General features: G+C 36.9%; 2 protein-coding genes across 8 annotated transcripts in view; one reads left to right on the forward strand and one right to left on the reverse strand.

Annotated features, from left to right (window-relative positions):
- Positions 1-1,606, reverse strand: part of PLS1 (plastin 1) — a 71,331-nt gene extending 69,725 nt beyond the window's left edge. For 5 of the 7 annotated variants that reach the window (XM_039357469.1, XM_039357465.1, XM_039357463.1 and 2 more), the window contains exon 1: positions 209-341. The gene's annotated coding sequence lies outside the window, so the exon portion shown is untranslated. Of the gene's footprint in view, positions 1-208; positions 342-1,459 lie in introns of those variants that run through there. The other 2 variants (XM_039357467.1, XM_039357464.1) reach the window with 1 other exon arrangement.
- A 309-nt stretch (positions 1,607-1,915) lies between these two features.
- The window catches only part of ATR (ATR serine/threonine kinase), a 52,648-nt gene continuing 40,048 nt past the window's right edge, over positions 1,916-14,515 (forward strand). Inside the window, exons 1-10 of the mRNA XM_039357417.1 lie at positions 1,916-2,018; positions 3,590-3,681; positions 4,846-4,995; positions 5,375-6,249; positions 6,646-6,839; positions 8,184-8,372; positions 8,801-9,024; positions 9,351-9,503; positions 11,325-11,523; positions 12,751-13,007. Of these exons, the coding sequence (XP_039213351.1) occupies positions 1,960-2,018; positions 3,590-3,681; positions 4,846-4,995; positions 5,375-6,249; positions 6,646-6,839; positions 8,184-8,372; positions 8,801-9,024; positions 9,351-9,503; positions 11,325-11,523; positions 12,751-13,007 (2,392 nt within the window). The 5' untranslated portion in view covers positions 1,916-1,959. The remainder of the gene's footprint in view (positions 2,019-3,589; positions 3,682-4,845; positions 4,996-5,374; positions 6,250-6,645; positions 6,840-8,183; positions 8,373-8,800; positions 9,025-9,350; positions 9,504-11,324; positions 11,524-12,750; positions 13,008-14,515) is intronic.

Consider the following 14,515-nt stretch of genomic DNA (forward strand, 5'->3'; position numbering starts at 1 on the left):
GCCTTGGGTGTGACAGTTAAGAATTCTAAAGTAAAACTCATGCAAGTAGCATGACAAAGCCTACAAAGCGATTAAATCTGTCTAAAAGCAAACCGTCCATTTGAAGAACAGCCTCTCTTATAAATAAAATGAAATAAAAAATCGGTGCTAACCGCCCTACTGCCCCTGAAAGAAAGGTACTTGTCATACACGAAGGATCCGGACTCACCTGGTTGCTGCAGCCACTTCGTAGCTGGATTTCGTCGTAGCTCCACTTTCTGGACTAAGCTTTCCAAAGTACTATACTGGAGAACACCTGCAGCCAGCCGCCGCTCCCTCCCTCATACCGCTATTGACTGACAGCTATAGAACTCAGTCCCTTCGTCTTCCCGGCAGTAGGAGGCGGGTTTATAGCACAAACATCGCCGTTACAAAGGACTCGGGGGGGGGGGGGAGCTGCTGGGATCAAATTTCAGCCGCAATTATTCCCATGAAAACGAAACTAATTAAATTGCATGTTTGTTCTGAGCTGGTGACGGGTCTGATGAGTTTCTGACGAGTGGTTTTTACCTGGTTGATTTATTGCGCAAAAAGTAATGTGATTTTAAAAGTTTTACAGAGATTGAGACTCCCTATCTTAGAACAACTTCCCCCAATTCGATGACTCCAAGGTATTACAGTTCCTACAATCTCCACCAATCATAGACAGAGGCTATCGTGGCTGGGGATTTGGAAACTGATCCTTCAACCTAATTGAATAGATCTTAAGGGAATGTAGTTAGAATGGGAGCTGAGCTGACTACAATAATTCCTTGTACAAATTCATTTCTTATGATGAGTTCTGGAGATAATAACAGTAATAATAATTTATTAAATTTATGTTGCACTCAACTAATAATGACTGTGAGATGTTCAACCATGGGGGCCCCTTACGATGATGGTAAGCGTTTGCTCTTGGTCCTGTATAAAACACTATCCACTGCAGAAGAAGGAATAACCTGACACTGAAGTTATTTACAAGCAGTACTCGACTTACAAGAGTTCATTTGGTGACCATTCAAAGTTACAACAACACTGAAAACAGTGACTTATGACCATTTTTCACTTATGACTGTTGCAGCATCCCTAAGGGTCACGTAATTTACATTATGCTTCACAACTGAATCACATACCATTTGCAGTGTCATGGAGAGTCATATGATCTTCTTTTGCGACCTTCTGACAAGTAAAATCAATGGGGAAACCAGATTTACTTAACCTTGTTACTAATTTAAGAACTGCAGTGATTCACTTAACAAATGCGGTGAGAAAAGTTGTAAAATGGGGCACAACTCACTTAACAACATAAATTTTGGGCTCAGTTGTAGTCCTAATTTGAGGACTCCCTGTATTCATCCCTGCTATCTAAACATGCTTCATGGGGGAACTGCAGTCAAGAAGCATAATCCAGTCAACCACTAATCCAGTCATAGCTCCTTACCAGTATTTTTAGCACTTGAGCATACTTGTCTTTTCAGTTCTGATATTGTTAAAGAGGATCCTGTCTGTCCAAACGTTGTTTAGTGTTCATACTGAATTTTGTTAGTAGAATTGCATGCAATCATTTTATGTATATGACCAGGCTGCTAGGAAACAGCACAAGTTTGAAGTGTCGGAAGTCGTTTACAGTGACGTATTTCTGCATGGACACATATGACAATTGTATAGAGACAACTGGGAATAATTTGAAAAAAAGCTACTGCATCACTCGTGCAAACTTACAAAATATACAACATATAAGAATTAGGAAATAAACTCCGCCGAGTTCAGCCCAAATAGAACTCAAGTTTCAAAAGTCAAGCGCTGTGTATTACAGCGGGTTATTGATAGGAAATTTGGCTCAAACGAGCCACCGTCCGTAAATTTCCTGCCGGCTAGGAAAAGGGGTGGAGACAGCGAAAGGTCGAAACGGAGCTGGCGGGAGAGTCGGGAGAATCAAGGATGGCTGACCAGGGGCTCGAAATGGCTTCCGTGATTCCAGCCCTCCGGGAATTGGGGAGGTATGTGAGTCTGAAACCAAAGTGCTTCACCCTTTTGCTGCTTGCCTTCTTCTGGCTTCTTTCTGAATCGCTGTATTTACTGCACGTAATCAAGTTTTCCTCCCAGGAGCTTGAGATGCTCCGTTTCACCATTGTCTTTCCCGGGTCGTGTGGAACGGTAATTCAGAGACACGTCTGGTAAAAGTAGGGAGGGGAAGGTAGCTCTTGAACAGAATTATAGATCCAAAAAAGTTTGCTCTTGTTATTTCTTAACCTTTAGAAAAACTTCAAAATTAGCACATTTTATTCTGCTATTTTAATTAATTGGAATTGAATTTATTAATTACTATACCTTTGCTTTTATTACACAATAAGTATACTTTACAGCTTATGTTCACTCTTCTCTCACTTATTTCATTTCCCTTAATGAACAAAAAAATGATAAATATGGCACTATCCAATTTGCTGGGATTTAGTACATTGGAGGTCCCTGATACATTCTAGGGAATCTAGGCCCTGTTGATGATTAGGAGACTGGAGGCTAAAACATACAAAAACCGGTTGTGGGAATTGGGTATATCTAATGAAAAGAAGGATTGGGGGTGACATGATAGTGTTCCAATATCTAAGGGGCTGCCACAAAAAAAAGGCTGCCACAGAAGGCAGAGCAAAAAGCAATGGATATAAACTAATCAAAGAAAGAAGCAATCTGGAACTAAGGACAAATTTTCTGACAGTTAACAAGTAATCAATGGAACAACTTGTCCCCAGTGTTCTAACACTGGAGGTTTTTAAGAAGAGATTGGACAACCATTTCTTTGAAATGGTATAGGATTTCCTGCTTGAGCAGCAGGTTGGACTAGAACATCTCCAAGGTCCCTTCCAACTCTTATTCTGGTATTCAGTTGGGGATGGATTTTTGAGGGTCACCAGCCTAGGAAAGTGTGTTATATGAGGGATAAATATATGGCTAGAGCATCTTATACTTAAAACATTTTAGTATAAACTTTACAGTTTAGAGGCCATTAAAACGTGTGAATAAAGTGTTCTCAGTTGGAGAGCACATACACACAGAGACCAGAAAAAATTGAAATGCACAATCTTAACACATTAACAATTCTAATTGTATGTAAGTTCTTATTCATAAAATCACTGATAATGGAAGGATACTTTACATTGGTAGATTGGTTCCATCTCTGATTGAATAACATTCTTTTGATATGTTTCACAGGCTACTTAAGATTTTGATACCCTGAGCAAATTGATACCCTGAACAAATTTAGAAAATTCATTTTCTAAAAATAGAGCTTCTTTCCCTAAGAGACTTTAAGCAAAATTATAAAGTACCGGTACTTGAAATTCAGCATTTTAATAACTGCTATGTGATTAAATAGTTCATGTTGTACTTTTATTTGTTTACCAGATGTGCAAACAACTTTACAGTACATGGTTGTGTGTATGTGTGTGTATTAATTATATATATCACTATTCTGGTCTGTGACCATAATAAATACTGGATTTGATTTTATGTATTTCAGTATCAAAGGTAGCTCTCTTGATAAAATAACTTTTAAATATATCTTTTATTTCAGTGCTACACCAGAAGAATATAATACCGTGGTACAGAAGCCAAGACAAATACTCTGCCAGTTCATTGATCGAATTCTTGTAGATGTGGATGTTGGTAAGTAAAGTTAGTAAATGGCCTAGATTTAAACTCAAACTATATGTAATTTCTATTACATGTTATTCCAACCCTAAATCATGGTCCTGGACAAAATCCCTAACATTAAACAGTCTTACAATTGAATAATAATACCATAGAGGGAAAGGAGTAGGTACAAATATTCTTTGTTGCTAAATGAAATATTAACTGTCACGTTGGTGGAAATAATTCTTAGATGAGGATTGATTAAAATATAAATCATTTTTCGTTAGTCTAGTTATGCTTTGTTGGGACATTGTAGTTTGAAAGAAGCCCTCCCTACAGGTAGTCCTTGCTTAGTGATCATTCTTTCAGTGACTGTTTGAAATTACATTGGCACTGAACGAAGGGATTCATGACCCATTACAACCATTGCAGTTCCCCCATAGTCACATGATTGTGATCTGGGCACTTCACAACTTATTTCCACATGATTGGTTACCAAGCACCCTGTGATCATGTGATCTCCATTTGCAATCTTCCCTGCCAGCTTTCCTAGAAAGTCATTGAGAAAGTTAGCAAAGAAGGTTGCAAGCTGCCTATCAAGAGGACTCTCTCTAGTTTGGGGGCTGGCTGAAAAAAGTCTGTCCTGAAATTCACACAGGATTTTGACATGGACTGTTTGCAGCATGGGGCATTTGCAGCCAGCTCCCAGAGACAAGAGCCCACTCTAGAGCAAAATGGCTTCCTGCCAGAGGAATTCAATCCCAGAGGGATTCAGCTGTGTGTGGGGCTTCCAGCAAGCAGTTCTTTTGCTCTATCCACTTAGCAACCTAGGGGATTGCTTAACAACCACAACTTCAGGTGTCAGTTATTGACTGAAACAGTCACATGATATCTCGCTTAATAACCACTTCGTGCAGTGACCAAAATTTCTGGTCTCAATTGTGATTGTAAGTCAAGGACTACCTGTATTTTATTTTCCTGTATGTCTTCTTTTAAGAAGAATTAGGAAAGGAAGCTGTAGACCATACATGAGAAGCAAAACATTTAACTTCAAGGAATCCATTTTCAATTTGTAAAATTGAAAACCAAACTTCCTAAAAGAAGTCATACTTGTTATAGAGATCCAAGAAATGCTGTGTTTTTCTTGAAATAGGAAATAGGGTTTGAACTCCTGTTTAGATTATGCTATCTTTTTAGTGGCTCTGGAACTTATGAAGAAGACTGAATCTCAGCCAAGTTCTGTAATGTTGCTTGACTTTATTCTTCATATCATGAAATCATCTCCACTTGTGTTTGTAAATGGAACTGGAGTTGATCAGCAAAATTACACAGATTCCAGCTGTATTGGTGAGTTTATTGAAATATATCTATTGGATCTATAATTCAACCAATTATAGCAGATTGAAATATGAATTATATATTTTTATATCAGGCCATAAATCAACAAAAAATTAGCTGAAAAAAGGCTCTCTTTAATATCATGTACACTCTGAAATGATTGATATCCTTCTAAAATCTCAAGTTAAATGTATTTAATAAAAATTAACATCCAAGTTTGCACAGATGTAGGGAAATAGCACAATTAATTGAGTTACCAGATACAATCTGCAAAAATCCAAAGAATCAATAGATTTAAAAAGAAGCTCTCTTACTCTTGGATATTTTTAGCCCAAACCAGTCCTAATTAATATTATGATCATAATGTTTTCTTTTTTCTTTTCTTTAGAATTCAGCAATTGGATTATAGCAAGACTTTTGAGAATTGCTGCTAGTCCAAAATGCCACATTTTACATGAGAACATTAGTAATGTGATTTTTTCTTTACTCTGCCTTTTCAAAGTCAAAAACTGTGTCTTGTTTAACCTGGTAACAAAAGAACTGCTGTATCTTCTTCAAGATCTTATTTCAATCCATGAAAAAAATATAGAGATGATTTTGACATGGCCTGTGATTGTGAGCAGATTTTCTTGCAATTCCACTGTAAATCTGGGCAATTTAAGTTCTATCCAGCTACAGTTAAATGGAATGAATAATGTAGAATGCTTGGAAATAACTTCAATAAGGATTCTTACTCGTATAGTTTCTTACATGTATTTCAAACCACAAGATATTATCCTTTTTGGAATAGGTTGCTCCCTTTTGGACTATGGTAGCCCTAAAGTTAAAATTTTGAGTATGGTATTTTTAACAGAACTCCTAGAGCTTGGAGGACTTCCAGAAGATCTAGCCAATAATTTCTTCTCATTTCTATTTGGAATTTTGCAATCCATTCCTATAATGGATTCTACAAAGCTGGAATTATATGAAGAACCACTCTTAATATTAGTGAGAACTTTATTTCCTTTTCAAATTCATTCCCATGAGACTTTTGAACCTATTTATCTAAACATACTACTAGAAAAACTTCATGCATTGTTTGAAGCTGATGCGCTCAGGTTTCTCCAGTCTGTGAAGATAAAAGAAGTATTATGTCACATACTACAGTATTTCTTGATGTATGTACCAGCTGGATATGAATCTGCTGTTATGGTTAGAAAAACTTATATTAACAACATTTGCAGATTTTTCATCTCAGCAATTGGATGCCAGATAGAACAAGAGGTAAGTGTTATTAAAAAGTTAACAAAGGTTTGGCACAAAATGTTAAACAGATTAAGAGAAAATTATTTTGAGGAAATTATTGGATTTAGTGTTAACCAGGCTAATGCCATCAGGTTTTGTATCAGCTTCTGTTTTCTATACCGACACAAGAAAGAATAACTTACATTTTAGTGGTCTAAATTCATGAGTTTACACTGTAACCTCAGTATAGGATACTGATTTAGTGGAATTTATAATTGATTGGTACATATTTAGCTTAAAATTTTAAAATGAATAACTGTATACATATTACTGTAATTACAAGGAAGTATATATGAGATTTTTATGACTTTTATTCTGTTTAAATATGAATTTTATGAAGATGTTATATAGTATAATTTCTTCTTTTTGACTCAGTATCTGCTGAGTCCAGTCTATGTAGTGTTGAAGTCTGTGACAGCAGAAATCATCCAGGAACTGCACTGTAGGTGTTTTCCAGAGACTTCTGATACTGATGGGGGAAGTAGTAGCAGTAGTGATGATGTTCCACAAAAAAGGCTTCGTTTATGTTTATCCTTAAAACATCCTAAAAGGTTGCCAGCACCACCAGAGTAAGTAAATGGTAGCATTTAAGAACCAATCTTATTTTCAGATCTGTTTTTAATGTGCTTTTTGTGTCTCAGGACATTATCAAATGCTTGCTGAAGTTAAGATATACACTATAGTACTGTATTCCAATGGTCAAGTAAACTGATGACTCTACTAAAAGAAAGACAAAATTGCTTTGGCATGAGCTGTTCTTGATAAACCTATGCTGTTTCATTACAGCCAATGTATTTGGTTTTAAATACTCACAAACTGCTTAATAATCTTAATATTTCTGTAAAATTTATTTTGTATTAACTTTAAAAGAAATACATTTCATACTTTTAAAGTACCTTTGTCATTATATTTCAGTTTCTTATTCTAGAGCTCTTGAAAAATAACTAATATCACTTTAAAATTAACTTGGATCATTTAAATCCATATTCTAATACTATAATAATTCAGGACTTTTGGACCTTGCTAATGCATCTGAATAAAACTGTTTAATTAAGAAAGGTTTTATTTGTACATAAAATCCACATTCCAGCTGCAGGAGCTCAGATGAGATTTGACTGGTCGTACTTTGATTTAAAGTATTATCATCTATAATTGTCCTTGGAGATCCAGTTTGTTATAGTTAAGACATCAGGCTAAAAATCATAAAACATGAATTCTAGTTCTACATGAGGTACAAAGCCAGCTAAATGACATTGGATCAATCATTCTCTCTTAGCCCTGGAAAGAAGGCTTCTGAAAAAGCTTGCCAAGAAAACTGCAGGGACTTTTCTTGTTGTCGCCAGGAGTCAAGAGCTGATTCAAAGGAAGCAGTAAAATAAAACTCCTTAACTGCCCCAAAACATAAAAAGGGTTTACTTGCTATTTTAAAATTTATTATCTATAAAATGAATTTGTCATGTAAACACAGGTCAAAATTTTATCTCTGTCCCAACTGTTTCTTAACATACCTTGAAGCTTTTACTGTAAGAAATACAATAGCTTGGATAAAAATGGAACCAAGCTCCTATCATGATTTCCGAGGAGTCACACAATAACTTTCCAATTCTGCCTGCAGTTTATTTTATCACAAGTATTCCATAAAGAAGCAAAAATCTAAATATACTTAAAGGTAAACCTAAAAATCTGGACAATTAAAGCCACAATTCTTATATATATTATAGCATAAAATAAGGTCTGATATCTATTTTGTCTGATGTCTATTTTGTTTTCTTAAATGTGTTTCTCTCAAAATGAAAGATTTAAAACAGTCTTCGTCTAATTTTACTATTACCAGATATTTTATTTCACTTTTAGTTTTATAGTAAACTTACTATAAAATGCTCTAAAATGGTATCCAAAATGTTGATTCAAAGGCCCCACATCCTGAACATGAAAATGAAGAGCAAGTTGTGGAATTTGATATGCCAGAAGGCAGACTCTCTGCTGTCACTTTTGGAACAAGACAGTCTTCCGGTGGAAGTTCTGCAGAGTGTAGAAGGAATTGCTTTAATAGCTCAACTGGCTGCAATGTGTACAATCCATTCTAGAGAACACTTTAACAGGTAAAAGAATTAAAGTTGTCAGTTTCTGCTTTATTTGAGCTTTACAAAAACTTCTGAAGATATTTCTGAAATTGTTTTTGTAAATACCCACATGCCATTGCTTCAGTTAAACTTAAAAAAAAAAAAAAGCACCGAGTTATAATGGCAACTGTCTTACCAACTAGGAGCTCTCTAGAAACTTGCCCACTGCTTATTCCTAGGCCAACATTTCATTTTGCAAATAAGCATGATGTAGTAGTGGTCTTCGTTCTGTGGTGTCAAGAAATGTATAACTTGACAGAAATAGTTTTTTTAAAGCTCTTGATGAACTGTAGAATAATTGAGTTGTTTGCCGAGTTAAGCAGTTTTTGATCTCCATTTCTGAAAAATAAAAATTTAAAATGTTACTCAAACTCTTTTAGTTACCAGTTTTATTTTTTTCTTAACAGAGTAGATCATCAAGTTGCTCATCTGTGTAATTTATATAGTCATGAAAATGGTAATGCTTCAGAATCAAGAAAACATATACAGTTAATATGGATTTCTTCAGAATTTATTATGAGAGCAATTAGACTTTGTTGGAAGCTTCTGGATCCTGCTTCACAAATAACTGACCTGGAGCCAGTGATTCAAAAAGTGGTGAAAATAATTGATGCCTTACTTTATATGCAAGGTGAGATATCTTTTTAAAAGGTTAAAAAGCAAAAATAGCCATATTGATGGTGAAAATAAGGCAACTTACTGGAGCTGCTTTTGCAACATATTTTCATGTATTGAATTTCCATAGCATAGCATTAATTCAGTACCTGATAAAATCCAATTTACATATACTCAGAATTTTAAATTTGACTATCATTTTTTTGTCAATATAAATATTATCACAAAAATATAGCCTTCCCATAAAGTAAAATGACGATGCTGTTCTCTTGTTAATGCATTTAACTCTTTTGTAACTTATCTCAGTAAAAATGTATGTACATTTCTTCTACCACCTAAAAGTTAAATTCCAGTTTAATGATGAGGTGTTTGACAACTTGTTTGGAATACTGTCTTTGCCATGGATTTCCAGCCATTCAGATGACTTTCCATCCGTGCTTCCTGGTCTTAATTTGGATCTTTTGGCCTTGAGTCAACATCTGGCAAGCCATTTTAGTAAGTAAACAATTCTTATCATATCTGAAATTTAGTTTTTTTTTATTTTTTTATTGTTCAGTCTAAGTCAGTGATGGCGAACATTTTAAAGACTGAATGACCAAAAACTGGCCTTGTCCCCGCTCCACCCCCCTGCCCATCCCCACTTTGCCCCCCATCCCCCACCCCGCTTGCCCAAAGAACCACTCACCGCCTCCAGGGCCCGCCCCACATTGTCCAGGCAACCCAGCAACACTATGGCGGCCACACCCTCTGCCCATGCCCTGCAGCATCAACTGCATGATGGGATGTGAGGGCAGAGTCTTGTCTACACTGCCTGGCTGCGCTGCTCCGTGTGGGCCACACTCGAGGGCGACTCTCCTTCAGGGGGCTGCTGTAAAGGAGGGGGTCACGGGGGAGGCAAGGCTGGGGCAACGGCACGTGTGCCCACAGAGAGGGCTCCGAGTGCCGCCTCTGGCACCCGTGCCATAGGTTCGCCACCACTGGTCTAAGTGTTTCTTTAGTGTCTCAAGAGTGGATTTTTACAAGCTGCTTTTATTTAATCTAAATATTTCTTAAATGTTTTGCTCTCAAGACTGCTTCCCACTTTTTAAAAAATATGGTGGACCCCAAAAGAGCTTTTGGTTACATGAATTATACTGATAATTACTATATTAAATATTAAAATCAATGCATTCATTGAATTTTTATTGAATCATGTCAAAAATATTAAATCCATTGGCTATTAACAAATAGTTTTCTTGGGAAAAATGCTATATTTTTATAACAAATAAAAATATTAAAATATTTGAATTTTTTTCCCTACATTTAGCAAATAATTTGTTTTTCAGATCCCTAAGAAAATATTAGGAGACCTTGGACCACATTTAAGAAACACTAGTCTAAATAATTCTTTACCTGTCACTTAGAAGATATGAATGTTTTTGGGTAACCCTTTTAAATACAGTATTTCAAAGTCAGGATGCCACAAATAAGGCCTGATCTTGGATCAATATCAGCTTATACCTGCAAAAGATAGAGATGTAATCTAAACCAGGAGTCCCCAACCTTTCTGGGTTGGTGACCTGGGGCAGAGGGCATGGAGGTGCCTTTACGTGTGTGAGCACGTGCACGCGCAAACGGGGCCATCATTGTGCGTGTGACGCAAACATGGGTGCCTGCGCAATGCTTCGGTGACACTAGCACCTGCGCAATGCTGCGATGTTAGTGCGAGTGAGGATGTTGTGCTTGCAGCGATGATAGCGCTGGCATGACGCCAAGATGCTAGCGCGAGGGAGATGCGCTTGTGGCTACACTAGCACCCGCCTGACCCGACATTGCTAATGCCCACATGATGCCACGATGCCAGCTTGAGTGGGGGGCGCACTTGTGGCAATGCTAGTGCTCACCCAACCCTCACAGTATTACTAGCACCCGCGTGATGTCGTGACGCTAACGTGAGTGGGGGGTGCGAGCATGCACGTGCACTGGCCAACAGCCCAGTAGTGGGTCATGGACACAGGTTGGTGACCCCTGATCTAAACAATCAAAAGTTTATGCTGTTCAATAAATTAAATATTTAGAAATATTTTGAAAATATTTTTTCTAGTATGAATGCAGAATTAAAAGACCATAGAATTGCAGAAGGTACACTGGTATAATATTTCATTTGGCTATCTGTATAGTTTAAACTAATACCATATTCTTAAAACGTTAGCTATAATGTTTACAGATCTCTAATCATCTGTTGTGGTGGTCCTTAATTTTCAGTGATTCACAGGACAGAGTATGTTTGCAACAATCAACATTAAATTCATTGATTTTCTTTATCTTTCCCTTTAGCACCTGAAATTCGTTCAAATTGTGTGTTTCTTCTTTCTCTGCTTCCAAAGAGATTCCATCTGAATTGGAGGAAATCTGTATATCAGCATGCACTTCAGAGTCCCCATGAAGCTATCAGAACTAGTTGTATTAAAGGCTTTCCTATTTTGCTCCACCAATTAGGCATAGAAGTCTGCGCCACGTTGCCTACATGTCTTTTGTATGTACTATTTGATAATTCCAAATAAACTAATGGTGAAGAAGAATGTCTTGATAAATACAATAGGATATGGTGAAAGTAGTAACAGAAGAATGGCCATACCACAGGTTCCTTTTGAAGACATATAATTTTAATCTTACTGTGAGGGCTAGGGAGGAGAACTGGCCTCTAAGCCTCTTGCCTATATTTCTTGTTCAGGGCAAGATGATATTGCTATTTAGATTTACTATGGAATCTATATAACATTTTGAGAAAATATTTCTGAGAAATCATGCTTGACAGATTTGCATTGACTTCTGATAGTATAGCATAGCTGATTCTCTATTTTTTGATGGTAATTTGCTTTGAGTTATGGGTAAAAATACCAAGTCAATTTCTGTTCTCCAATACTTTTGGTAGCTATGAGAAGAGAGGTTTTCTCTCGTCTTTTCTCATAAAAGCTAGATAAGTTACAGTAATTTTTTACTTAATTATTTATCAACTTCTTTATTATTTTGATTTTGAAAAGGAAATATAAAAAAGGGATTTTAAAAAATGAATCTTCCAAGCAATTTTCTAAGGGAAGGATTCTGCAGTCTCAAGAAACTGAAGAGCAAGGATTTGTTAAAATTCAAAATGCAGCATGTATGTGTGACATGTATGTTTTTAAGAAAATGATACACATTGCTACATATATGCATTTGTATTGGCAGATAAACCTACCTGAGGCCTGTAATTGCTGCTTCTGTCACAGAAAAAAGCCAGGAACTTTATAATCTAACTAGGAATCTATAACTATTGCTGTTTAAACAAATAAAAGTACACAAACCAACACTAGACTAAGATGTCATACAGTGTTCTGAACAACTGGTTCTCAACCTTTTCTTCATCACAGACCCCCTTTAAATACATTTGTGGCCACAGACCATGGCCATAGACCACCAAGACTCAAGATTTAAAATACAACATTTTTTCAAGCTTTTGAAAAGGCTTGACATTGCACCCTCCCAGGGGTCCGAGGAACACAAGTTGAGAACCACTGTTTTAAACCAATGCTTAATATATTTGAAGGCTATTAGTTTTCTAGTTCAGATGTTTCAGGAAACTAAAATTGAGGAAAAAGGGAGCAAAACCACTGCATAATAGTTGTACATATTCTGATTAACAAGTTAGGTTTAATCATTTGAAAACTATGACATACAGTCATACAGAAAATTACAATTGAAACTTGTTTTATTTTTATTCCAGAGATCACATACGGGATGAATCTTTACTAGTTCAGAAGGCTTATGCTGGTATCATTGGAGATCTAGCTTGTTGTCTTTCTGGCAGCTTTAATTTAAGGCCACCCTCAGCTGAGTTTGGTAACCAGTTGAAAATTAATTCTATCCTCTGTAGCAGATTTATTGTTACTTCTCAAGGGGAAAAGCATACAGTGAAAGCTGATGTGTTTAAACCTTTCTTATACCTTCTTGAAAACAATATACCTAGCCCAGTAAAGCTTGGTAAGTTACTTAAAACATACTTTTAATGTTATTTCATACATACTTCCTTCTTTAATAAGCAAGCATTTATTAGAATGGGAGAGGTCCTATTTAGTACTATAATCAGCCATGTTTGCTGTACAGTATCTCACTCCATCACCCCACCCAGTCTTTTGTACTCCTTCAGTAATAATCATTTTGTGGGCATGGAGCATTCCTTGATAGGCTATGTTTTGGGTATGGATGAGTTTACACTTACAGCTTTTTTTCTATGTTTATTTCTGGAAACCCTGAATTTTTCCCAGGCATCCTAATACTTGCACCCTTTTGCAGCATCCTTGTTTTGGCTAACACAGAACTTCCGTGTGTCTGAGGTGTTGCTCAATAATAGAACATATTTTGCTTTCAAGATGCCCCAACTTCATGCCCTAGAGTCTCCAAACACAAAAGGCAAAACAGCCTGAAATCTGGGACTATAAAGATGTTTCCCTCCCACTTCCTTTTCCTGTAGGATGGATTTCTTTTATAAAAATAAAAATTATTTAAACAAAATTGGTAACTGTTTCTAAATCTTAGATACTTATCTATGTGTTTATACTTGTTATGTATATCAGAGTTCCCCAACCATTCCGGGTTTGTAGACCAATGGGGGGGGGGAGAGGAAAGGGGTGGTTCCATGCGAGCGGCCAGCAAGCGCATGCACATGTGCGCAGCTTATGCATGTGGGGATGTGTGTGAATGCTCGCCTGTCACTTCTGCGGCCTGGTTCTAAACAGCTCACAGCCCAGTAAGGGGCTGTGGTTCAAGGGTTGGGGAGCCTTGATGTATATAATTCTAAGGAATCTTGTCTACAGTTTCTATGAGTTTCATGTTTTTTTCCTCTCCTCCCCTTTTTAACAGCTGAATTGCTTACATCAGTTTAAATTACAAAATTTAGTTAGCCCTGTTTTTCACTGCTTTCCCAAGTTTAGAGAAAAGTCTTCAGCCTGAGTTCTAGCCAATGTTCGACCACCCAAGAATTTTAACTGGTTTTGTGGCTGACTGACTTGTTTGGATCTTTCAGCCAACTGCTTGTTGCCTTTTTTCTAGAGAGCCAGTGTGGCATAGCAATTAGCATAGTATTAGGGTAGGGAGACCCAGGTTTTACTCTTCCCTTAGGTACATAAGCCAACAGAGTAATTAATCGTGGTCCAAGCACTCCCTCTCAGTTCTAATCAGTGCAGTTGACTGATAAACAAAACCCTTGTTGCATCATATATTGATTACTGCACTGTAAGAATTAAGTGAGGGCAGTGCAAAACAAGTGAACATGCAATCATGTGGGACAAATGCTAAGAAAAGCAACTGTTTGCTTCCTTCATATGCTGCTGCAAAGACTTCGGCATTTCCGAGTTTCTTAGTCTTTGTTACCAACTGGCTGCTGCTTACCACTTAGCTTTTGGCTGCTTGTACACCTGATTCTATGCCCCTTTTTCCATCTTACCAGTTGCACACTACATTGAGGCAAATTATCCTGCTCTTTCCGTCCT

Source organism: Crotalus tigris, unplaced genomic scaffold (genome assembly GCF_016545835.1).
Source record: "Crotalus tigris isolate CLP2741 ecotype Arizona unplaced genomic scaffold, ASM1654583v1 scf7180000018923.2277400, whole genome shotgun sequence".
Classification (NCBI taxonomy): Eukaryota; Metazoa; Chordata; class Lepidosauria; order Squamata; family Viperidae; genus Crotalus; species Crotalus tigris.